The sequence below is a fragment of the Mesoplodon densirostris genome, chromosome 16 (assembly GCF_025265405.1).
Source record: "Mesoplodon densirostris isolate mMesDen1 chromosome 16, mMesDen1 primary haplotype, whole genome shotgun sequence".
Taxonomy (NCBI): domain Eukaryota; kingdom Metazoa; phylum Chordata; class Mammalia; order Artiodactyla; family Ziphiidae; genus Mesoplodon; species Mesoplodon densirostris.
In genome coordinates, this window is record NC_082676.1 from 76119672 (window position 1) to 76146471 (window position 26800).

The 26800-nt window shown below is 38.9% G+C and overlaps 1 protein-coding gene across 1 annotated transcript in view; it reads left to right on the forward strand.

Moving 5' to 3' along the window:
• Positions 1-26800, forward strand: part of PLCB4 (phospholipase C beta 4) — a 419094-nt gene that overhangs the window by 384338 nt on the left and 7956 nt on the right. Inside the window, exons 31-36 of the mRNA XM_060120154.1 lie at positions 3319-3368; positions 3518-3583; positions 13046-13161; positions 18030-18105; positions 19862-20037; positions 23152-23253. Of these exons, the coding sequence (XP_059976137.1) occupies positions 3319-3368; positions 3518-3583; positions 13046-13161; positions 18030-18105; positions 19862-20037; positions 23152-23253 (586 nt within the window). The remainder of the gene's footprint in view (positions 1-3318; positions 3369-3517; positions 3584-13045; positions 13162-18029; positions 18106-19861; positions 20038-23151; positions 23254-26800) is intronic.

Here is a 26800-nt window from a genome sequence, read left to right on the forward strand (position 1 = left end):
AGGAAGGAATGGGTGCTAAGGGCAAGTGAAGAATTAGAGTATTTGTGCCTCTACTAAAGCACTTATCACCTTACATTTATATTATATATTTATTCACATTATATTTATATGACGTGATAACAACCAGAGAAAGCAGTTATTGCCGACAAGACCACCCCTCTGTCATTCAATGTGTCCCTGGAACGATGCCTAGTAAAAATCTAAAGTCTCTTCTCTTAAGAAGTAAATGGGTGATGAACGAATGAGCCATACTAATGGCCAGAAGGGCCTGAATTAGGCTGGAAGTACTCAGAGGGAAAGGAAGGATGGAAATCAGTTGGTGGCTTGGATATGGGACTTAGAAGGTAACTCAGCGACTTCAAGCACAGGTCACAGAGAGAGATGGTGCCGTTGAGTGAAGTAGAGAACTCAAGAGGAAGAAAAGCTTTGAGTAAGATGATTCTGGTCCTGGACATCATCAAGTTCAAGCTGTTGGTGGTACATCTGGGTGGAAACATGCAACAACAGAGCTGTGGTAGGTAAAGAGGAGGGAGAAGGGAGAGAAAGAGAGAGATAGAGCGAATGTGGGAATGCTTAGAAAGATAGCAGGAATGAAAACAAAGAAAAACAGAGAGAGATCTATGTTATAAGAAGAATGAGGGCTTTCCTGGTGGTGCAGTGGTTGAGAGTCCGCCTGCCGATGCAGGGGACAAGGGTTCGTGCCCCGGTCCGGGAAGATCCCACATGCCATGGAGAGGCTAGGCCCGTGAGCCATGGCTGCTGAGCCTGCGCGTCCAGAGCCTGTGCTCCGCAACGGGAGAGGCCACAACAGTGAGAGGCCCGCGTACCACAAAAAGAAAAAAAAAAAAAAAAAGAAGAATGAATTTTGGAAGGTATTGTAGACAGTCCAGAGAAGTTAAGACTGCATAATTACTGTTGGATCAGGGATGCCTGGGTGATGAGAATGGAAACCAGGTTAGAAAAATTGGTGATTTAAGATATAAAATGGTTGTTGTGGAGAAGAGTAGCATGTTGGTAGGAACCAGTGAAGAGAAAGAGAAGGAAAATGCAAGAGAGAGGTATATAGTGAAACAGGCTCTGAGGAAGAGCTGAATCAAGAGAAAGTAAACGATCCTGCTGCATAAAGAGGGAAGAGAGGTGTCCTATCTGAGCCAAGAAGAGAAGTTTCAGGGTGAAAAGGAAGCCGTCAGGGTGGAGCCCGACAGAATTTGCTGTGAACATCTATGAAGGTGAGGAGTCCTGAAGTTCTACATGATTTCTTTTAGACACACAGCCAAATAGCAATAACTGCACCAATGCTGCTTGATTTTCTCTTTAATTTTAAGGATAAAGAATTAATGAAACTCAACTATTTGATCTCCAAATTACGGTTTGAGTGAAAACAAGTCATTTTTAATGAGCTGCATTGATAAAAACAAAAAATTTATATACTGAACCTTCAACTAGTCAAAACCTTTGGGGCCCAAAATGTACAAATTCGCCCCTACTTTCACACCAGAAGCCTGGAGACCTACACTATCTGATATAGAAACCACTGGCCACATGTGGCTATTTAGGCTTAAAAATCAAAACTTGAGTTCCTCAGGTACACTGGCCACATTTCAGGTGCTCAAGAGCCACGTGTAACTCGTGGCCATCCACTGGACAGCTCACAGATTGAACATATCCACTCTTGTTAGAAGTCCTATCAGACATGCTGCTTTGGACATATAGATGGAACCAGGCATGTACCAGTTCCTGTTCTGTAGAGTTTGTTTTTTTCCTAACTGAATCATTCATAGGAACTAATACTTTTACAATGTGTCTTTCTCCAAAAAAGGCAAAAAGTTTATGTTTTCACAGGGTCCTGTTAATCAAGATTTCATTGAACAAACACCAAAAAAGAGTCTCATCAGACTAGGTCAAACTCTTAGATTTTGTTAGATCTCCAGAGGACCTTGCGTGCCCCCCAATTCTGTGTGTTCATTTTATAGAAGAGAGAAAAGAGACCCAAAGATAGGAAGCTCTTAGTGATGCCAGGATAGACTCCTCTGCCCTGCAGTAAAGCAGGGAATTAGCTTGTGATGTCAGACCTAAGAGATTAGAGAGTAGCCCCATGATCCATTGACACCTCTATCACAAAATGTTATAGATCAGAAGACTGATTTCTCTCTGCCATGACTCTCCTTTTTTCTGTCCTTACCACACTCACACTGGATGTGCACATCTTCTTTAAATGAGTACAGCTGAAAAACAAGAGCCTAGAACTTGACACCTATCTTTCTTGAATATTTCATACCTAGCCTTTGGGATTCTAATGGAAATCAATTATAGTACAGAGTGCACATTCGTCTTGTTTACCTAAGATGAAACTCTGCAGTCAAAGAGAACATGTTTTGGGATTCGCCTACAAATGTGGTTGCCATGACAACACCTGGCTTAGCATCACTCCAGTAACAGGATGACTTAGTATATTAATCTAGGTCCTCATGACAGCGTCCTGTTCTATGATGGTTTGATTTCATTATTTTCATTATTTTCTATTAAAGGCATTCTTGGACTCAGTAGCATATCACTTAAATGCTAAAATTAAATTCAGTTAAAGAAAGCGGCTGAAAAAATGTTTTGTTCTTTGATGATGGTTAAGCTGGGAATGGAGTTGGTAGTTAGTGGACTGATAGGATGAGCCTTCAAATACAAAGATAAAGGTAACAGTAATAGATGCTGCTGTGCCTGGTCTGATCTCCTCTATGGGGTTGGTGCCACAACCCTCAGTGTCTAGGAGTACTGGCTGACTGCAAATCACAGCTGCACTTTTCTCCCTAGAGTTGCCCTCAGACGATGGAGTTCCCTTGCCTCAAAAAAGAAGGTTCTGTAAAACCTCTGACACCTTTAGCTGAGTGATATGGGGTTACAAAAGCCTAGTCTCCTTACCTCAAGCTAGAACAACACCAGAGGGCCGTTTATGCTAAAGAATTTCCTGTAGTATCAGACTGAGGCTGGATTTCAGCTAGAAAGACACCCAAGCTTCTTCCTCTGCCCTATGCTCCTTCTCTCCCACCCTCTAAGGGGTTTCTTCTGAGAGCCTTCCCTTGATAAATTGTGTGTACACAAATCCCCTTTTCAGGCTCTGATAATAGGGAACCTGACCTAAGACAATAAACGTTTCGGGTAAGTGTCTAATTAATTGCTCTGTAATAGGAAACTAAGAGGTTTATATCCATAGCATTACATGGAAAAGCTGCGTCAGCATCTTTAGATGTGATTTCAAAACTGTGAATTTGATATGATCATTTATTCTCTCTCATTTTTAATATACACAGTGACTTTTTGTTTCAGGTATTGAACTGATCCCTCAAGTGAGGATAGAAGATTTAAAGCAGATGAAGGTAAAATTACTCCGTCATTTTGCCAGCACTCTTGTGTTCTGCCTGTTGGTGAAACTGACTTATTTTTGTTTCTCACCAACTGTAATCATTGTGGTAGTACTACACAAACTTATTTGGGATACTGTTTTTCTTCCCGCCCCCCACCACAGGCTTACTTGAAGCATTTAAAGAAACAACAGAAGGAGCTCAATTCTTTAAAGAAGAAACATGCAAAGGTACAGTGTTTTGTGTGAGCAAGCAATGTGTGTGTGTAGTTTTGTTTGCTTGTTTGTGTGTTTTTTCCTTTCAGCTCTCTGATGAAACCTCACAGCCAAAAACACTACTTAGAAACTGATACCAGCCAACTGGGCAGAAGGACCTGCATTTTAACTGGTTAGAAATGAAATTTAAAAAAAGAATCCATTTGGGATTGGTTGTCACTGATTTGTGATCTGTGTTTCTAACATTTATTTCAAAAGCATAACAAGCTTCACCCATTTCAAAATTGTTTCATAATTTGACTTTATCTAAACGAGTGGGCTGTCACCTGACTATTGAAAACCAGCACATAGTCTTAGTCTCTGGGTACCGAAATTCCCTTAGTCACTGGCAAATAGTTTGCCATACACAGTGTGTCAGGGGAGATGCTGGCCAGCTCCAAACTTCTCACCCAAGCCACCTAGAGAAAGAGCTTGTCTCACCTTCCCCCCATTATGTAAACTCTGCTTGCTGGCCTACTTATGGAATATAGTTGTTGTTCCTACTTACTCATAAGAAGAGGTCTTTGGACAGTGATCATGAGAAATTCTAAGTTAGCTACAAGTTTAAGAGAATAGCAGGAATTCTCATGTAGGTTGAAAAACTTCACAGCACCCAGACACCATCCTGCTTTCAAGTCTTCCCTCACCGGGAAAAGAGACAAACGTGATATCTTTTTCCTTCCTAAGATGTATCACAACAGCTGCTGCTGCTGGAAGGGTAAATATGTCCTCTTCCATTACGGGTAAGGAGAGCAAGAGAAATTTTAATTTCTTAACTTGAAAGGACTTCTGAATTCTTTTAAGCTCATGTTGCCATCCCACTTCTTTATACCCTGACCCCAGCCTCAAACCAAGGCACAGCCTGCAGAGCTGGACTTGAGTGATGAACCTCTGAGTCACTTCAAATACGAAGATGCAAAGAGTGCAGCCTGGAACTCTCTCATCTCTTTAATGGTTTGTGCTCCTTTGAGAAATTTGGCCTAATATTGGCCTAGTAATAGTCCCTATATTATTGGCTTCATGGATTTGTTGATATAGAGGTCACTTCAAAGACTGCTCGAAGTTCAATTCTATTCAGTGAAATTCCTTTCATTGCCCATGTGGGAAACTCGCCACAGATTTTTATAAGTGTGGAGACAGAGCTCAAGTAGGGATTTCCATTTTCTTGGTCATTGGCAACAAGCTGGAATATGGAAAGGGAACAGAAAAGGGAGAGAAAAGGAAATGCAAGTGCACTTTCAATGACTTTGGTTATTAGGAATGGAGTTGGTAGGCATATGGTAAGGTGTCATCCACCAGATTTTCCTTCTGTTTAAGTTGGATCTCTGTTATTGAGGCAGGCATCTCAATGGCCTTTGGACTGATTGGAAATTTAAACATTTTGGCCTGAGTCTCATTTAATATTTCCTTGAGGCATGACCAGGAAATATACCATGTCTGATAATAATAAGAATAATATACCATCTAGGATTTTTGTATGTGAAGTATTTTCCAGATGCTGTGCTCAGCACTTTATATTTATTACCTCATCTTGTACTCTCTAACCTATAAGATAAATTCTAAGTCCCCATTGTGCACATGTGGAAGTTAAGATCAGGGAGGTGAAGCTGTGTAACTAATGCCCCAGCATTAGAGGGTAGCAGAGCCAATATTTGAACCCTAATTGTCTTGAGTCTGGAACCCATACTCTTATTGCATTATTCTGTGAAGGATATTGGATGCTCCAGTAAGTAAACAAGTTCCCATGTTGCATCAAAGGCAGTGGCAGCACATGCGACAGTATGCAAATCTCCATCTAGTTTGTACAGTGTCAATATACTGGTTACCTGGACAGCTGCTGAGGAATGTTGCTCCTTGGTTCTTTAGAACTTTACCTATATAACACTGAGCAGAATTGTCTGCTGATTCCCTATCTAAACCTTCGAGTTCAGACTGTCTCAGTTCTATTAACAGGCCTATCTGCTTAATCGGAAAAGTGGCAAAGATGGTGTCTTAGTCAGTCTGGGCTGCTATGACAGGTTACCATAGACCAGGTGGCTTAAACAACAATTTCTTTCTTAAAGTACTGGAGGCTGGAAGACCAAGGTCAGGGTGCACCAGATTCAGTGTCTGATGAGGACCCCCTTCCTGGTTTACAGACAGCCTCCTTCTTACTGCTCCTTACATGTTGTGGAGAGCTTTCATCTCTCTCCTGTATCTTCTTATAAGGGCACTAATCCCATTCATGAAAGCTCCACCCTCATGACCTCACCACCTCCCAAGGACACCCCCTCCAAACACACTGGGGATTAGGGCTTCCACATATGAATTCAGAGTGGGGAGGGATACAAATATTCAGTCAATAGCAAGTGAAAAATTATTTTTCCATGAGAGAATTTAGAGGTAGCTTTGATAGCTCTTCCCCTCCACCTCTGATGCCACTGAACTTTATTCCTTCCATTTTCTTCACACTTATTGGTGAGGAAATATTAATATTTAGTAACAAATAAATTCTATATTGCTGAATAGAATCCAAGTTGCCTTCATTTGCAGAAACAACTTCAAGCTTCTTGGAGCCCCACATTCTAATAGAACCAAAACTTAAAAGGAGATTTTAAATCTCCCTAAATCCTACCATCTAAATTTGTGTGGACTTTCGTAACAGCTTTAGTGTACATTTTTTGGAGGAAGCCTTCAAAATGCCTTCGGTCAAGTAACAGAGCCAAATTGCACAGTAAAATATATAGTGCTTGCCTGTTGCTTTTCAGAATGCTTTCTGAAAGCATTTCTTAGCAGGCAAATGAATTTCATGGTTTGTTTTCCATATCCTCATGTACTTCAGAAGTTCAAGTCACAAATGTATGATTATAAGCTTATGATGAATTCCTTCTCCCACATTAAATACACAGGGGGCCCATTTTTCTATTCATCCTGCTTTGGCAGTATAATTTATGAACTCTGAATTCCATAATCTTTTTATATAGAACTACTACTAATAATAAGGCTGACATTTATTTAGTGTCACTTTTGTGTTACACATGGTATATACATTCTTAAATTCTCACAATATTCCTGAAACCCAAATGGTACTATCCACATTTTAGACATGAATAAAATGAAATTTAGAGAAGTTCATAGAGCAATATAACTCATTCATGCTGGTTATAATTAAAGTGTTTTTCATCTTTTTGAACTGTCCAAAGGCTTTGCAAATAATTATTTTCAAACTGTTAGACCTTTCTCTCTATAAAGTTTCTGTAATTTTTCAGTCTATAGTACTTCCCTAATTCTTTCCACTGTCTCATCTGAGCCAACTTTTAAGATTAAGGGTATATTGGAATATTTACTTGCCCAATATATACTGAGGTCTACTCAACTAATGTGCTTGTCTTTAAAACTGAAAAAAAGAAACACTGATGAAGGAGGTGAGAGGATGTGGTGAATCTATTACCACTGGACCCACTTAGTGCCTGATCCCATTTGATCTTATTTATCCTAACACTAGTTTTTCTATCTGTCAATACTTTTCAAAAGGTAAAACTAGCTAATATATACATAAGCATTTATTATTTGGTATTCTTATAACAATTATATAAAGGAGTATTATAATTATATTAATTTGTATCAGTTAGCTTTTGCTGAGTAACAAACTATCACTAAATGTAGTGACTAAAAACAGCCACTGTTTATTTAGCCCACAATTTTGTAGCTCAGCTAGATGATGTTCCTGGTCTCATCTGGGTTCACTTGTACATCTGCTGTCACTACCAGTTTGGCAGGTGGTGGGCAGATGTGGGGGGCTGGCTGACTTTGGAAGGCCTCTGCTTTCTGTGGTCTCTCATCTTCAGCAGTAGTCCAGGTTTGTTCACATGGTAGGGGTCCCAAGAGACCAAGCCTTAGCTCAGAACTGGCACAGCATCACTTCCACCTCCTTCTCTTGGCTACAGCGGGTCACAAGGCTGTCCCAGGTTCAAGGTATGAGGACTCTACTTCTTGGCAGGAGGAACCACAAAGTCAGGTTGCAAAGGGGATTGGATACAGAAAGAGAAATCATTGTGGCCCTTTTTGCAAACAGTCTACCAACCATTTGCCAGATGAGATAATTTATACTTAAAAGAAACACAGCTTGACTAAATCACCTAGCTTTTAAATGGTGGAGCCAAGCTTTGGACCAAATCCGATCTGACTCCAGAACTCAAGCTCTTCATCACTATATTGGGTTGCCTCTGAGTTTTCCCACATTAGTTTTTATTTCCACACATCTTGATGGTCTTAGTAAAAGGTTTTTAAGAGCAGTCATGAGTCTACAGGGCACAGATACCTTGGCATCCTTTGGGACTGCTTTGTCAACACATGATCCTTGGGCCAAGAACTGGAGGCTTCATAGAACTGCATATTCTTGTGCCCACTGGAGACTTTGTTATCATCTCCAAGGAGAAGTCTAGGAAATACATTTTAAATAAGCTCCTCTCTTATGCACACTAATGTTTGAAAACTGTTTCTTTAGGAATATTATTTAGCACTCTTTACTATTCCTCGGTGAAAACCCCACTAAAGGCCTGTAAGGTGCAGAGCAGGCCTCCCTGAAAAATGGGATTTGCCCTGTTGTCAAGCAATAGTAAGGATTAACTACCCCAGCCTTTCTGTGAAACAACATTTATATAACCCTTTCTAACAGTTGTGGTGTTACCTAAGATGGGGCTAAGGTTTGCTACCTCAAAGCTCTGGGTTATAAAATAACCTACAGAGGAGGGAAGGTAGCCTATGCTGTACCTTCCAATCACAGCACCCATGGGTCAACCATGGCACATGGTAGCCAAGAGCAGAGACCAGTACTTAGTCCATGTTCAGTGACTGTAGGGCACTCTCAGCTATTACATACCAGCCTGATTAAATCATGCCACTTCTCAGAAAGGGAAGCAGAGAATGTGGTTTACTTAACTTAGTGGCTTAAGAAATGTATGGTCCATAAGAGAGCTTATTTCCAAACTTAAAGGCTAGCTGCAGGATGGAGAAGGAGTAGTGATATGACAATGAGGATCTACCATATACGAAAGAGAGCCAAAGAAATAGTTGTGAGATCTGCTGTTAGGACAGTGGGAATAAAAGATAGGTAATGACCATTTGAGCCCCAAATGGGATCAAGATGCTAGCTAACATGGCTAGTTTTCGGCAAATGGCAATGGTCAATTGCTTTTAATCCTCTGAATGTGGTTGACAGTCAAACTGCTACTTGTATCTCACTTTCTCAATTTGAAATGGAAACTAGTGGACTGCTTTTCAAGTGTCCATTAGATGAGACACAGAAAGAGCAGAACTAAGCAACCGTGATCCCACACTAGCGCAGAGCTCATCTGGGTCCAGAGCTAGGGTTGCTTTCATTAAAAGACAAGCATGCTTTTCAATTATCAGATGTGGTCCAATCCTTAGAGCAAAAAAATTAAACCCAAAGTTAAAAAAATATCCCCAATAACACATTAGAAGAAGAATTCCAACTCAGATGAGGTAAAAGAAGTAAATGAAGGAAGTTGGCCCCATATAGAAAACAGGGAGCACTCATTCTTGTCCAAAGGGCAAGTCAGACTCAGTTCCCACCATTGGTCTGAGTCTGAGGTCTTCCCACCTTGAGAGTCTGTGGGCCAGCTTCATTCCCTAAAGGAGAATCACAGAACCTGAAATCTTACATGAATTTCCTCTTCTTTTAATATTGGCCACTAATTCAGTCTTTTTCTGAAACACCATGTAGGCAAAAAAAAAAAAAAAAAAAAAAAAACAAAAACTGAATGCATCCCTTGGACCACCAGTTTGCAGCATCATCACTAGATGAGTCAAATAAAATGCCTGAGAATCTGACTAAAATTTGGCATTTCAGTAAAGCTGCTAATGGAAAATATGCTGTTTGCTATGCAAGCAGTTTTGCTGATAGCAAACACCAAGACTACTGTTAAATTCATCAAATGTAATTCGTGGTAACAAGTCAGTAACAGACCTACAACTCTGTCATGAAGTAGAAATGGGCAGAGACACAGCAACCACCCACAGAGGCAGCTTACTGGTAATCTCAGAGGTGCGTGTTGAGCAAACACGATTTACTCAGATGTTTCAGTATCGTCTGTGGCGTGAGAATTTATGCCCAGAGTCACATCAGCCACAAGAATGAATTGCAGCAGAAGTTTTTCCCAGAAGAAACTGAATTTACTCTTAACTTTTTTTCCACTGAGAAAATAGATATACTGTAGTTTTTGAGGTTACTATTGATTTTTTTTTCCTTTAGCAGTTGATGGTGGTAGACAGTTCTTTTTTTTTTAATTGGAGTATAGTTGATTTACAATGTTGTGTTAGTTTCAGGTGTACAGCAAAATGAATGAATTATACATATACACATATACAGCGGGTACTCTTAACTTTGATAGAAACATATACAAATCCTGCTAAAAGCCGTACATTTATTTCCCCAAAATGTTCCAATTAAGATAGACTTTTAAGTCAACATATTTAATTTTGGTACTCTTGACCTGAAAGAATGAAAAAGGACTTATCTCTTCCATAGGGTCTCATGACTCAGTTAAGGACCAAAAGAATAAAATTAATGATAGATTTTTTTTTTTTTTAGTATAAATAGGCTTAGAGATCATTTCCTGGCTCCTCTAGTTTGTACAATAGGAAGCTGAGGCTTGAGCCCACTGCCACGTCCATCACGTGATGATCAGTAATTAGGTCCCCATTCCTTTGTGAAAGGGGAAGTGGTGCCTGGGAACCAGATTATCCCAAAACTTCAATACCTGCTACCTACCACGCAGGGATAGTTTTGAGCACAGAGAGAAACACAAGAGATAATTTTTCAAGGTGAGCTTTCTTGTTATGTGTATTCATTGTAATCATTTTAATTCAATATGCTTCTATTTTTTTTAATTCTATATACATTAGGTAACTTGCAGCTCATAACCATGAATTAGGTTGGACAAACAAGGTCCTGTTCAGTTTTCTAACAAAGAAATTGAAGCCTGGAAAGATTTACGTTTGTTACACAAGGCCACTAGGATGAGCTGGGACCAGAATCCAAGTCCTCTTACTGCTTTTCCATGCTAATTTTTTTAATTCATGCAACAAATATTTATTGAATCTACTGTGTGCCAAGCATTGGGCCGTGTAGTGGTGAAAAAAAGAGGTTTTCCCTGCCCTTGTAGAGCATATCTTATATACTTCAAGCCATCATGAATGCCTTTATGGTACAAACACCCTCATTCCTCATATCTTAATTGGGTTAATTAAGGTTCACCAGAATACTTCCTTAAGCAATAGTCTATGTCAGCTTACTTCCAATCCTCAGAGCCTCTTTTTTTTTTCCTTTTCTTGTGCTGCACTAGAATATTTAAAGAAACAATCTTCTCCACCCTCCTTTCAATGATATTTGCAAGAGACATAGGAATGTGGCACCTCTGAAATGCTTTATTCTAGATTTGCATAGAGCCCCTTATTTGCCCAGGACAATTAATACATGTGCCAAACAGGCATGATGATTGCTAAATCTTATAAGGAAGGCTAGTAGTAGGGTGATTTAGTGGGGTTTTTTCCCCATGACAATGCAAGAGTAGCTAAATCCATTTAAATAAGGATACATCGACCTGTCAATCTATTCCTGCGGCAGTAGGTTAAGCTTGGAGGAAAAGTTTATTGATTTAACTTCTCAGGCTGTTCTCCCTTCTCCCAGGTCACTCTCTGCATGTTTTCATGAGTACTGAATAATATAAGTAGGTTTGTATGTAATTGTATTTTGAATAAGGTATAACAGACATTTGAAATATGATTTCTCTTATATTTAATCCTAACAACCCTATGAAGTAGGCAACAATCTCCCAATTATAAAGATTGAAGAAGGTATCACTCTCCCAATTATAAAGATGAACAGACTGAGAGGGTAAGAAGCATGTCCTAAGACCTGAGACTGTCCATGTCCTTAACCCAATGCAGAACCCCTAGTTTATAACACAAAAGGGCACATATATTGGTAACAGGACTGGACTTACGAGGTGTTTCAGGTTACCACAAATTAAGCAGGACATTGTTACATATAATTCCCCAACCCCAAATCCAGAGCAAGGTAACAAAACCCTGGAGCACTCATTGTCCCTGTTATCAGGACCTATTCCGAGAACCTTCCTGCCTAGCATGACCTTCGTCCATGCCTTCTCCCAGAGGCATTTATTCACTGGACAGGAATGCTGAGACCATATGCACCAATGCATTTCTGAAGAATTTATATATAAATGAACTGTAAATCAAGTCCTGTGTTAACCTGCTAACAGTGTTGGGAAATTAAGAAAATCTTGGGAAAGTTCAAAATCCCTCCCCCATTTATATTTTATGAAATTTTTAAAGATATTCATGAATTAGGTTAAAGGTGAGCCTACCTTAGGAAAAAAATTAATTAAAAAAATAAGTCACTCACTTTTGTTACTCACTTAAAAAAAAATAAGCAAAAGGAAACATGACCATGAGGGTAGTTACATAACCTGAACAAAGTCGATCCATTCCAGACTTTATTATCATCTCATTTCTCTAAGTTTCTCAAGAGTAAGACTAGGATATAACATCAAGCACCATCTTAGAGTGGATATTACTGATTGAACTGTTTTCCTCTATGATTAGGGGCTGAGCAGCTAAAGAAATCTGATTTCAGTTAAGTCCCTGGCTGTGGCCAAATTATCAGGAAGAAATAATGTTTATAAAGAAATACTTATTTTCAAAGCATTGCAGCCCCATTTTCAGTGATTGAAGGAAGCAGATGGAGAAATATTTTAACTATCTGTAAAACTGAAGGCCAGGGTTCCTGAACATTCTGTCAGCCTTGTGAGTGCATCTAGATTAGGAAGCTGGCAAAAATATCAGTTGATGGGTATTCAAAATGAGCTGATATTGACAACCACAATGGAGGTTCTCATTGTGTAATGATGGTATTCAAGACCTTCCAAAAAGTGCACGGTGTTTAGAAGCCATGCTACATAATGAATAGTTATATTTAGCATGTGAAAGAGAATAAATATGGTAGCTGAACTTGCGTTTTTGGGACTAGGTTGTAGAAGGGCCAGTGGACTAATTAGATGACTCAGAAGAACAAAGATGGAAGGGTGGAAGTTCTATGGAGACATATATGTGCAGAAGAAAGAACTTTGGGATGATTGGTGTTGCCCAGCAGTGGGCAGGGCTGCCTTTTGAGGTGGGCATGTTCATTGGACTGAGGCTGGAAACCCCCTCGTTGGAGAGACCTTATGTGAATACAAGAAACTGTTGGGTTGGGTGGGAGATTGGAAGTCTTTCCAGCTCCCAGACTAAGTTACTCCTTGATTTTCAAATCAGGACTCTGAAAGAGCTGGTGAAAATTATGCCAGCCCAACATGGGATAAAGTTGAGCAGCTGCACAACAGGTCTAACTCGTCACTACAAATTCTTCTCGTTCAGGAGCACAGTACCATGCAGAAGCTACATTGCACACAAGTTGACAAAATTGTGGCGCAGTATGACAAGGAGAAGTCAACTCATGAGAAAATCCTAGAGAAGGCAATGAAGAAGAAGGGGTAAATGCTGTATATGTCCTTCTGGAGGATTTTTGCCTTTTTATGTTTTGTCTTTTCCCACAGTTCAACTGCCTGTTTAGGCCAAGGAAGAACTTAGTCTTAACTGTGTTTTCATCATTAACAATGATTCCTGGAAAATAAGTGAGTCACTCAGCTGAAGGGAGTGACTGAAGTGGAAAAGAAGAGCTTTATTCAAGTTCTGCAGCTGTTGGTTAATGAAGTAATAACTGTGTCTTTCATGGTACCTTTAAGGTGCATGGGGGTCGAGGGGGAGAAGGAAGGACAAATTACAGTTGGAAAAATTCCAGAAATCATTTTGCATTGCTAGGTAATAAATAATAAGGTTGATACACTCAAGGAAAAAAATGCAATTTTGATGTTTAATATTACACGAATCCTTAGCTTATGCCAACAGATGAAACTGTTGAATAAAACCTATCACTGCATTTACCTTGAAAGATTTTATCTAGCTTTTAAATTTTTTATTAGTTTCTGCTTTATAACAAAGTGAATCAGTTATACATATACATATGTTCCCATATCTCTTCCTTCTTGCGTCTCCCTCCCTCCCACCCTCCCTATCCCACCCCTCCAGGTGGTCACAAAGCACCCAGCTGATCTCCCTGTGCTATGCGGCTGCTTCCCACTAGCTATCTACCTTAAGTTTGGTAGTGTATATATGTCCATGTCTCTCTCTCACTTTGTCACAGTTTACCCTTCCCCCTCTCCATATCCTCAAGTCCATTCTCAAGTAGATCTGTGTCTTTATTCCTGTTTTACCCCTAGGTTCTTCATGACATTTTTTTTCTTAAATTCCATATATATGTGTTAGCATACGGTATTTGTCTTTCGCTTTCTGACTTACTTCACTCTGTATGACAGACTCTAGGTCTATCCACCTCATTACAAATAGCTCAATTTCGTTTCTTTTTATAGCTGAGTAATATTCCATTGTATATATGTGCCACATCTTCTTTATCCATTCATCTGTTGATGGACACTTAGGTTGTTTCCATCTCCGGGCTATGATGAATAGAGCTGCAGTGAACATTTTGGTACATGTCTCTTTTTGAATTATGGTTTTCTCAGGGTATATGCCCAGTAGTGGGATTGCTGGGTCATATGGTAGTTCTATTTGTAGTTTTTTAAGGAACCTCCATACTGTTCTCCATAGTGGCTGTACCAATTCACATTCCCACCAGCAGTGCAAGAGTGTTCCCTTTTCTCCACACCCTCTCCAGCATTTATTGTTTCTAGATTTTTTGGTGATGGTCATTCTGACTGGTGTGAGATGATATCTCATTGTAGTTTTGATTTGCATTTCTCTAATGATTAATGATGTTGAGCATTCTTTCATGTGTTTGTTGGCAGCCTGTATATCTTCTTTGGAGAAATGTCTATTTAGGTCTTCTGCCCATTTTTGGATTGGGTTGTTTGTTTTTTGGCTCTTGAGCTGCATGAGCTGCTTATAAATTTTGGATATTAATCCTTTGTCAGTTGCTTCATTTTCAAATATTTTCTCCCATTTTTAGGGTTGTCTTTTGGTCTTGTTTATGGTTTCCTTTGCTGTGCAAAAGCTTTGAAGTTTCATTAGGTCCCATTTGTTTATTTTTGTTTTTATTTCCATTTTTCTAGGAGGTGGGTCCAAAAGGATGTTGCTGTGATTTATGTCATAGAGTGTTCTGCCTATGTTTTCCTCTAAGAGTTTGATAGTTTCTGGCCTTACATTTAGGCCTTTGATCCATTTTGAGCTTATTTTTGTGTGTGGTGTTAGGGAGTGATCTAATCTCATACTTTTACATGTCCCTGCCCAGTTTTCCCAGCACCACTTATTGAAGAGGCTGTCCTTTCTCCACTGTACATTCCTGCCTCCTTTATCAAAGATAAGGTGACCATATGTGCATGGGTTTATCTCTGGGCTTTCTATCCTGTTCCATTGATCTATCTTTCTGTTTTTGTGCCAGTACCATACTGTCTTGATTACTGTAGCTTTGTAGTATAGTCTGAAGTCAGGGAGCCTGATTCCTCCAGCTCTGTTTTTCATTCTCAAGATTGCTTTGGCTATTCGGGGTCTTTTGTTTTTCCAAACAAATTTTGAAATTTTTTGTTCTAGTTCTGTGAAAAATGCCAGTGGTAGTTTGATAGGGATTGCATTGAATCTGTAGATTGCTTTGGGTAGTAGAGTCATTTTCACAATATTGATTCTTCCAATCCAAGAGCATGGTATATCTCTCCATCTGTTTGTATCATCTTTAATTTCTTTCATCAGTGTCTTATAATTTTCTGCATCAGGTCTTTTGTCTCCTTAGGTAGGTTTATTCCTATATATTTTATTCTTTTTGTTGCAATGGTAAATGGGAGTGTTTTCTTGATTTCACTTTCAGATTTTTCATCATTAGAGTACAGGAATGCCAGAGATTTCTGTGCATTAATTTTGTATCCTGCTACTTTACCAAATTCATTGATTAGCTCTAGTAGTTTTCTGGTAACATCTTTAGGATTCTCTATGTATAGTATCATGTCATCTGCAAACAGTGACAGCTTTACTTCTTCTTTTCCAATTTGGATTCCTTTTATTTCCTTTTCTTCTCTGATTGCTGTGGCTAAAACTTCCAAAACTAGGTTGAATAAGAGTGGTGAGAGTGGGCAGCCTTGTCTTGTTCCTGATCTTAGTGGAAATGGTTTCAGTTTTTCACCATTGAGGAGGATGTTGGCTGTGGGTTTGTCATATATGGCCTTTATTATGTTGAGGAAAGTTCCCTCTATGCCTACTTTCTGCAGGCATTTTCTCGTAAATGGGTGTTGAATTTTGTTGAAAGCTTTCTCTGCATCTATTGAGATGATCACATGGTTTTTTTCCTTCAGTTTGTTAATATGGTGTATCACGTTCATTGATTTGCATATATTGAAGAATCCTTGCATTCCTGGAATAAACCCCACTTGATTATGGTGTATGATCCTTTTAATGTGCTGTTGCATTCTGTTTGCTAGTATTTTGTTGAGGATTTTTGCATCTATGTTCATCAGTTATATTGGCCTGTAGTTTTCTTTCTTTGTGACATCCTTGTCTGGTTTTGGTATCAAGGTGATGGTGGCCTCGTAGAATGAGTTTGGGAGTGTTCCTCCCTCTGCTATATTTTGAAAGAGTTTGAGAAGGATAGGTGTTAGCTCTTCTCTAAATGTTTGATGGAATTCGCCTGTGAAGCCATCTGGTCCTGGGCTTTTGTTTGTTGGAAGATGTTTAATCACAGTTTCAATTTCATTGCTTGTGATTGGTCTATTCATATTTTCTATTTCTTCCTGATTCAGTCTTGGCAGCTTGTGCATTTCTATGAATTTGTCCATTTCTTCCAGATTGTCCATTTTATTGGCATAGAGTTGCTTGTAGTAATCTCTCATGATCTTTTGTATTTCTGCAGTGTCAGTTGTTACTTCTCCTTTTTCATTTCTAATTCTATTGATTTGAGTCTTCTCCCTTTTTTTCTTGATGAGTCTGTCTAATGGTTTATCAATTTTGTTTATCTTCTCAAAGAACCAGCTTTTAGTTTTATTGATCTTTGCTATTGTTTCCTTAATTTCTTTTTTCATTTATTTCTGATCAGGTCTTTATGATTTCTTTCCTTCTGCTAACTTTGGGTTTTTTTTGTTCTTCTTTCTCTAACTGCTTTAGGTGCAGGGTCAGGTTGTTTACTTGAGGTGTTTCCTGTTTCTTAAGGTGGGATTGTATTGCTATAAACTTCCCCCTTAGAACTGCTTTTGCTGCATCCCATAGGTTTTGGGTCGTCGTGTCTCCATTGTCATTTGTTTCTAGGTATTTTTTTATTTCTCCTTTGATTTCTTCAGTGATCACTTCGGTATTAAGTAATTTATTGTTTAGCATCCATGTGTTTGTATTTTTTACAAATCTTTTCCTGTAATTGATATCTAGTCTCATAGCATTGTGGTCGGAAATGATACTTGGTACAATTTCAATTTGATTAAATTTACCCAGGCTTGATTTGTGACCCAAGATATGATCTATCCTGGAGAATGTTCCATGAGCACTTGAGAAAAATGATTTTATCTATTGATAGAATTAAGCTGGGGGAATGTTTCTGTGATGCTGTAAGCTCACTGAATAACAGTGTAGGAGGGAAACACACACAGTGCCAGCCATGGAGAAGTGATAAGTTGGATGTTTAAAATGTGCCTCTCAGAGACACTCTCTATTAATAATATGATGAAGCACTCTGATTTAGGCCATAATAAATCAGAGCATATGTGCTGAAAGAAGAAGTTCAGGGCCTATTCTGGTTTCAGCAATGATATGGATATTCCAAAAGGAAAAAGTAATCACTGAAATAAGCAGTAATATTTTCTGGGCAATTGCCTAGCATGTATTTCCTACTCACAATAGAGTAAGAAGCAAAAATTACCCTACACTGCCAAGAAATGCTATTTTTCTCCCTTGCTGGCATGTGTCAAAAAGAAAAATCTGGCTTTACAACCAAAGTGGAAGAATTGAAAACTCGCTTCAAGGCTGAGGTCCTATTTTTCAGTTCTCATCCTAAATAGTGTATTATTGAATAAATAAAGAATAGCTTGAAGAAAAGCAGGAACCAAAATGGAAACTCTGAAAACAAACCTTTAACAATGAAATAATTGTTAGGTCTGAAATGTCTCTTTGTGTAGTGGTTGAACTGAGTAATCACGATACAGATATTTTGTAAGGTGTGCATCTATTACTGGAAGAACCGAGGTTGCCCAGTGAGCCATGGCGTCCATGTTTGATGAACAAATTGTCTTCATTGGAAGGCTATGGAGCAAAGGTTCCTGGGAGAGGAAAGATATCTAATGCCTGGCATGCATTTGTGGTTTTCCATTTTCAGGGGAAGTAATTGTCTCGAAATGAAGAAAGAAACAGAAATTAAAATTCAGACGCTGACATCAGATCACAAATCTAAGGTAAGAAAATGCCTGTTTTTTCAGCAGCAACTACGGAAGGTACTGTGTAAGTTTTTAGAAGCTGCACCCAGTTTAAATCAGAAATAACAGTAGCCTGGGGCTGGTCTGGGCTCACTGGCTTGGAGAAGAGCCATTTCATGGAACACCTGTTCCTTAATTTGTAAACATATGCTCACAATATCTATGTTGTCTGCTTCAGAGGCATCAAGGGAAATAATAAATGAACTAGAAGGAAATAGTGTATAAAATACAGATTATGATTCCCTATAGAAGTAACATTGATCATAGAACAGAAAACCACCCACCTTGAGGGTTCAGTAGCTCTTTGATACTTATTCCATCCTAACTTTGCTATGGAAGTTTGGGATGGGAAAAAATCCAGAGCTGAGATTCTAGGAGATGAGCCTAATTACTTGGATTCCCCCAAAGACATAAGAAAATAGTTTAGGGGACATTAATTAAGATTATGGACATTTTGGAGAGCTGAGCACCAAGGTGCCATCAAGAACATAAATAATTATAATAATTATAAAAGAAAAGAAACTGTGAAAGAAAGTTTCCAACTATAGCTTTTGGTCAAACCAGCCAGCCTCCATATGTCTACATGCAGCACTGTCATCCAGCCAGCGACCCTGCCACACACCTGGGCCAGCCAGGCATCCAAGCCGAAGTTCTCTTTGGTGCTGTGTATTTTGTGTCCACTCTGCCATGCAGTCTGTAGAGGCAGTAAGCTGTGTATCTTTGAGAGTTGTTCCCCACTCTCTCTTTCTCTCTTAACTGAAATATTTGAGAATTAACAACTATGCAACATGCCATGATTTTTAAATGCTTTGCATAAATAGGAAAGCAGAAACATTGGCCACCGTATCAATTTGCTTTTGCTGCATGAAACACCATGCCAAAATTTAGTGGCGTAAGACAATTATCATGTATTATCTCACAATTCAGTGGGTTAGAATTTGGGCTATACTCCACTGGACAGTTCTACTGATTTTGGCTGGGCTCGTGTGTGTCAACAGTCAGCTGAGATTGATGGCCTCACTCAGCTCTCTGATGGGTAGCTGACTGCTGGTTGTTTTTTCCTACATGACCTCTCATCCTCCAGCAGGCTAGCACAGGTGTTACCACAGGTTAGCCTCAGCGTTCCAGGCATAGAAAAAGGATAAGTACTTTCCAAGCTTCTGCTTGCATCACATTTGCTACTGTCTTGTGGCTAAAGCAAGTCACAGGTCAACCAGATTCAAGGAGGTGGAGAAAGAGACTCTAGCTATTGATGAGCTGTAAAACCACAGTGTGAAGAGTGTGGATACTCTTTGCAGGGGAAGACTTTCTACCCCAGTGTCTGTTAAAATGACACAATAAGTCATGATCCAGGAATAAGAGAACACACATCTCTCTATTCAGATCTGTGGCCTTGTGGAAGTGAAGCTAGAAAAATATGATGTGATGAAGAGAATTCTGATAGAATTGGTAAAGGAGCCCAAAGCCCAGACAAACCAGAGTGTGGGCGAGTTAGGCAGTTGAAATAACGGGTCATGATTAAGTATTTAGAGCCAAAGTGATTGCTCTATTTTAATAAGCAATGACTTCCTGATTCCCACTGATTAGTACATATTTTTGCAGGTTATGTGGGTGTCTACTGATTGACCAAGTAAACTGGTGGGAGGGATCTGAAATGCATGGCTAATATTGTGCTTTCAGTTCCTACCTGACCTGTGAGAATTCCAGGTGGCACCACCCCCTTTTCCCCACGCAGGTCAAGGAGATCGTGGCACAGCACACAAAAGAGTGGTCAGACATGATCAACACCCACAGTGCAGAGGAGCAGGAGATCCGGGATCTGCACCTCAGCCAGCAGTGTGAGCTGCTCAAAAAGCTCCTGATCAACGCCCACGAGCAGCAGACCCAGCAGTTGAAACTGTCCCATGACAGGTGGGAGAGTTAGCTCCAGAAGAAACTCCCAATTTTTACAAAAGACTAGTTTTGTGGTGTGTGTGTGTGTGTGTGTATGCACCTGTCAAGGTAGTAAGGAAAATCAACTTGACATACAACATTGAGCTTTTACATATATCCTATTGTACAGTTGACGTGAGCAAGAGGAACTATAAGAAATGGCCTCTGCCATCAAAGGGCTTCCAAGCGTTGGCAAGATCTCACACTCCCATGACAAATTAAGTCACGTTACAAGTAGCGTATGATACATACTAAAAAGTGTCAAAGGCTCTACCGCCTCCAAGTGGTCCCAGATGCTTCACAGAATGATAGGACTGCATGTGGCCTTTGAAAAATGATCTGGAGCCTCTTAGAAGAGAAGACATAGAAGGAGATAAAGACCAAGCAGTTGAGCTCCTAGAGGGATTGGTTCTGATCACTCAGAGGTACCTAAGGAAAGACCCTTGTTTCCATTGTCTGGACTATGAATTCTAGAAAAGCAGGCCTGATTAAGAAACAGCAAAAAGTATCTGTTTATTTTGGTCTCACCCCATTTCAGCCAATTGCATGCTGCAGATGATGAGCTGGACTTTTTCCTAGGGCAGAAGAGTGTTTAGGTCAGTTATGTCTTTTTATCACAGCTTTGTTGCAGCTCGCCTGCACCTTCCCTAGTGCCAACTGTATGCCACAGTTATGGTCTGTTGATACACACAAAAATGTAGAAAACAGAAGGATTTTACAAACAAATCAAAAAAAAAACTTTTAAAATCTAACTGCATGAATTATCTAGGCACATTCTCAAATTTCCAACTTTATTTTGGAGTGATATACAGCCATAAGAACATGAAGTATTTTTGCCATAGTTTCTGATTCTCACATGAATCAACTAAATGAGGTATACTATCCTGAGTTTACTGTGGGCTAAGTTTCCAGACCCTATCCATCTTCACGTATTCTATTTATTTGTATAGGATTAAAAGTTGTCTTTTTTTCCCTTAGAAATGTTCTTGATTTAGTACACAGAATGGTCTGTTCATCATCCTCCTTCTGACCATTGCTACAATACCAGATTTTAGGTGTCCACCCTTATTCAAAGATACTTCAAAGAATAAGGTACTCTATTCTAATTTTTTTGAAGTTGAATAAAGGGAAAAAATTAGCCCACAACAGCAGACATTGTCTTAAAAAAAAGTAAATGAATTCTTGCATGACACAGGAAGTCATTTGAAGGAACCATAACCTTATTACTAACTTACCTTAAAAAATAGATCGATGGCAGGGGTATTTTTCAAAAAAACAACAGCATCAAAGCTTTTTCTCAAGCATTCTATAGCTGTGTTTCTTGTCACCATCACAGCTGTCGCTCTCGGTTAAAAAATCTTGCCTTCTTAACATTCAGCAGCATTATTTGGTTATAGATAAGTGTTTGTTGAATGAAAGAACTTGTTTAATAACAAGTTATGAAAAATTTTGAGAGCCATTTTCTTGGTCCTAGGAGTTTCTATACATATTCCAGCCTCTGTGGTCCTAAGGTCTCTGACTGAAGAACTCTCTGTTTCAGCTTTGTCCATCCCTTTCCCTGAAGTACAAACACTACTTAAACAACCTCACTCCTTGGTCCCTCATTTCCAGGCAGTGCTTCCAGCAGATCGCCACAGGTTCCTGGGAAGATTCTTTGTTAATAATATTCATTTTATTATTCTAAATTATATGTTTTTCATGTACTCATCAATAATCTAAAGATATGAGTTTTTGTGGTACACACACGTATTCACACACACAGTGATCAGTCACCTGTAAACATCCTTTCCCCCCCTATTTCCTATGCTTATTTGAAACCATTTCATCCCCTTCCTTCCCCTGGGCTTTCAGAAAACAGGATGGTCACTTGTGAGTGTTAGAATATCCTTTCTCTTCCAAGCCATCTGATCCCAAAAAACATGGGGCAAAGCTGGAATATCCTTGTATTTTACTGATCATAAGTGGTTGTCCCTGTGCATTCTTTGATTACTCTCATGCTGTACTCACTATTTACTTTTTTAAAATTGTATATAGGTTGGTAAACATGATTGCCTGAGATATTTGTATATAACTTAGGATTTGTAGCTTTTATTATTCAGAATTCTTATGGCATGTTAATGACAGTGTCCTACTCTGGGCAGCTGAATACGATCATTGTGTGGTTAGGATTAGCTTAGACACACATAATGTCACTTCTTCCCAGCCCACCACTGTTACTTCACAGTGACCCACTGCCCCCAGGAGAAGCATCCTCGTGGACCGGGGCTCCTGCCCTCCTTGACACAGAGTACAAAACAACTTGATGAGCCCAATAGTGAAATAAAAAGTGAACCTAGTTCCGTTGTTACGTGTGGTTCTGTTTATGTTTTCATTTTTTTTTATTAGAGTTAAATATCCATAACATGAAATTTACCATTTAACCATTTTTAAAATGTGTGGCATGAAGTATATTCACACTGTTGTGCAAGCATCACCACCATCCATCTCCAGAACTTTTTCATCTTCCCCAGCTGAAGCTCTATACCCACTAAACACTAGCTCTCCACTCCCCTAATTTATTTTTCTTCTTTCCAGTCTTATTGAGATGTAATTGACATACAGCACTGTATGGTTTCAGGTGTACAGCATAGTGTTTTGGCTTTACATACGTCATGAAATGATTACCACAGAAAGTTTAGTGAACATTCATCATCTCATATAGATATAAAAGAAAAGAAAAAGAAAAAAAATGTTTTCCTTGTGATGAGAACTCTTAGGGTTTACTCTCTTAACAACTTTCATATATAAAGTACAGCAGTGTTCATTATATTTATCATGTTGTACATTACATCCCTAGGACTTATTAATCTTATAACTGGAAGTTGGTACCTTTTAACCACCTTCCTCCAATTCCCCCTCCTCCCACCCCTGCTTCTGGTAACCAGAAATCTGATCTCTTTTTCTAGGAGTTTGGTTAGGTTTGTTTTTCGTTTTTTGAAGTATAATTGATCTACAACACTATGTTAGCTTCTATGTTAATACACAACATAGTGATTCAATATTTCTATACATTACAAAATGATCACCACCTGTTTGTTTATTTTTAATACATAGGGAAAGCAAGGAAATGCGAGCACACCAGGCTAAGATTTCTATGGAAAATAGCAAAGCCATCAGCCAAGATAAATCTATCAAGAATAAAGCAGAACGGGAAAGGTGAGTCAGAACGCTCACTGCCGGAATATAACATTGACTTGAATACACAGACTCGACAATATTTCTGTGTGTATACGCACATTCACGTTTGCGATATAAAAAAACCTGTGAGTTCTGGTTTAGAATCCTGCTATTATAACTGCTAGAAGATGTATTATTATTGCTGTAAAACATCTTCTGATTGTTTACTACCACTAGTAAAACAGATTTACATTCAATATACGTGTGCTAATTTACAAACAAAATTATATAAAATATGGCAAGATATCCTTCCCACGTCCCATTGTGTCATCCTGTAAGCATCTCATCTGCTCAGGTGTTAAGCCCATTCTGAATGGACTTACAGTCTATATAACAGCATGTAGGATGGTCTTCTTCCCTTGACTGGCCTTGTGCTGTCCTTGACACCAGGTGACATCTCAAACCACCACCACCACCCCCCCACACACACAGGTTTTCTTGTTCATCCTTGTCTTAGAATGGGTTTCTAGAAACAAAGACAGGAATTTGTGTGCATATGATTTACTGAGGAAAGGATCTTCAGCTAAGAGGAGAGGAGAAGCAGGAGGGGGCCAGGACAGGCGCTAAGTAAGGATATGGTCTAGGCTAGAGTTCCTCTTCAGCCTGATCCCAAGCTCTGGATTGTAAACTCTACCATGATCTGTCCCTTTGAACCACAGGTGTCTGGCTTTTGTACTTCTATGTTAATCAGTCATTGGCCACATAGAGTTGGGGGAAGGTTTGTGTGACCTCCAGAGAAGATCCCAGGTGCAAGCCTTTTAGCCAAAGCTGGTAAAGGGGATCTGGGAGGACATCAGTAGTCATAGTACCCAAGAGAGGGAGTTAACAGCACTTGATTCCCAGGAATCCCAAAAAGCATCTTCACCTGTGTTGCTCATGGCTGCCCCGAAAGCCTCTAAGAACACAGATGCTGGCTGCTCCAGAACTGAGAGCTAAGTTCACACAGCAGTGGTCAAGCACAGCAGGATTGCATCTCTTGGAGAAATAGACTTGGATAGAATGTGGCTGCCGGCTGAGTTCACCACCCACACAAAGGCTGTGTTTTATGCTCAACAAAATTCAGAGCAAAGTGAAGATTAGTTTTGGGGGTTAAAACATGAACATGAAGTTTAGGGCTTTACATCATTCAGCTGTTGACCATAGGCTGAGCTGTTAGGAAACTTTGCAACTACAAGCAAAGTACCCCTGTTTCAATTCCACTGTCTACACGGTCTTTTGTGGACACTTAGTTGATACCTGATGTTTCCTCCTTGTCTTGAACACAGCAGTAACTGCTGTCCAACTACCTCAATATTGTTGATTTTTAAAACGCATCTCATTTATTAACCATAATTAAAGTTAAACTTGAAATAGGACAAAATATAAAGCATAATACCATCCAGTGCATTTTTATGCTGAAGCTTTGTTGGATTAAATGTGGTTTGGAATTAACTGGCCATCAATAGGATTTGGAATTCAACAGTAATTTGACCTGGAAATGAATTGCCTTTTCAACACTTTGGCCAAGAAATTTCCCAGTAAACATGGAGTGTCATTTGTGTCTCTCTAGGGAGATTATTACTCAATTTAATCAATGCTTATTTACACCATCATTTTGGGGTAGTTATCTGGTTCTTGTTTATTTGAACAAAGTGCCACCCTCTGGATGTTATTCTTAGACAAAGATCTTTGCTTAATGGCCTTGTGTACATGGAAATGACATTGTCCACTTTAGCTGAAAAACACAAAATATTCATGCCATGATAAAACCTCGTTAAACTGTTTTAGACTGTCCAAACTGAAATATAGAATTCAACATGATAAATGTTCTAATTATTAAATAGCTCTTTATCATACTTTTTCAATTATGTTGCAAAATGGACTTTAACCCAGTTGAGATCAAGTTATCTTAAATTATGAGTTACTGATAACTTAACCAGGAAAGTTTTTTTATTTAATTTCCTTATTTTGACTTCTTATACTTATTTATTATAACTCAGTATCCAGTGGTTAGGTGACTCTCAAACATCTACAAATGGCTGGTCTCTTAAAAAATAATTTCTCTATGCCAAATGGTTACCTTTTTAAACACATGTTGTGTGTATTCACCTTATCAAACTACTGAGAAATAAAATTAAAAATTTATAATTAGAGAGCTAAGAAAGACATGCAGAAGCTGAAAAATACTTCTATTCTTGGGTCAAAGAAGACAATTCAACATAAATGACATGATATTTATAACTGAATGACAACATAAACACTGTTGATCAATTTGTCAGAGTTAGCTGAAGTACACAGGAAGAGAAATAATCAACAAAATAAAGAGGCAACCTACCAAATGCGTGAAAATATTTGCAAACATATATCAGGTAAGGGATTAATATCCAAAATATATAAGTAAATCAACAAATCAATAGCAAAAAATAATTGATTAAAATAATTAAATTTAATTAATTAAATTAATTAAAAATCATATCATCTGATTTTAAAAGTGGGCAGAGGACCTGAATAGACATTTTTCTAAAGAAGATATGCAAATGACCAACAGTATATGAAAAGATGCTCAACACTACGAATCGTCAGAGAATGCAAATCAAAACCACAATAAGATATCACCTCACATCTGTTAGAATGGCAGTTATCAAAAAGACAAGAGATAATAAGTGTTGGCAAGGATGTGGAGAAAAGGGAACCCTTGTGTACTCTTGGTGGGATTGTAAATTGGTGGTGCAGCCACTATGGAGAACAGTATGGAGGAGGTTCCTCAAAAAATTAAAAATAGAACTACCATATGATCCAGCAATTCCATTTCTGGGTATATATCTGAAGGAAATGAAAACACTATCTAGAAGAGATGCCTACATCCCCATGTTCATCACAGTATTATTTGCAATAGCCAAGACATGGAAACAACCTAAGTGTCTATGAAGAGATGAATGGTTAAAGAAAATTTGAGATGTCTATTCAATGAAATATTATTTAGCCATAAAAAGAAGGAAATCCTGCCATTTGGGACAACATGGATGAACTTTGAAAACATTATCCTAAGTGAACAAAATCATACAGAGAAAAATACTATATATTTGTGGAGTCTATAAAAAAAAGCCAAATTCATAGAAACAGGGTGGAATGGTGATTACCAGGGCGTGATGGTAGGGGAGTCAATGGGAAGCCATTGATTTAAAGATACAAACTTGCAATTATAAGATTAATAAGTTTTAGGCATCTAATTTCAGCATGGTGACTGTAGCTCACACTGTATATTACTTGAAAGTTGCTAAGAGAGTAGATTTTTTTAAACATCTTTATTGGAGTATAATTGCTTTACATTGTTGTGTTAGTTGCTGCTGTATAACAAAGTGAATTAGCTACACGTATATACCTATATCCCCTCCCTCTTGCACGTATATCCCCTCCCTCTTGCGTCTCCCTCCCACCCTCCCTATCCCACCCCTCTAGGTGGTCACAAAGCACCAAGCTGATCTCCCTGTGCTCTGCAGCTGCTTCCCCCTAGCTATCTGTTTTACAGTTGATAGTGTATACATGT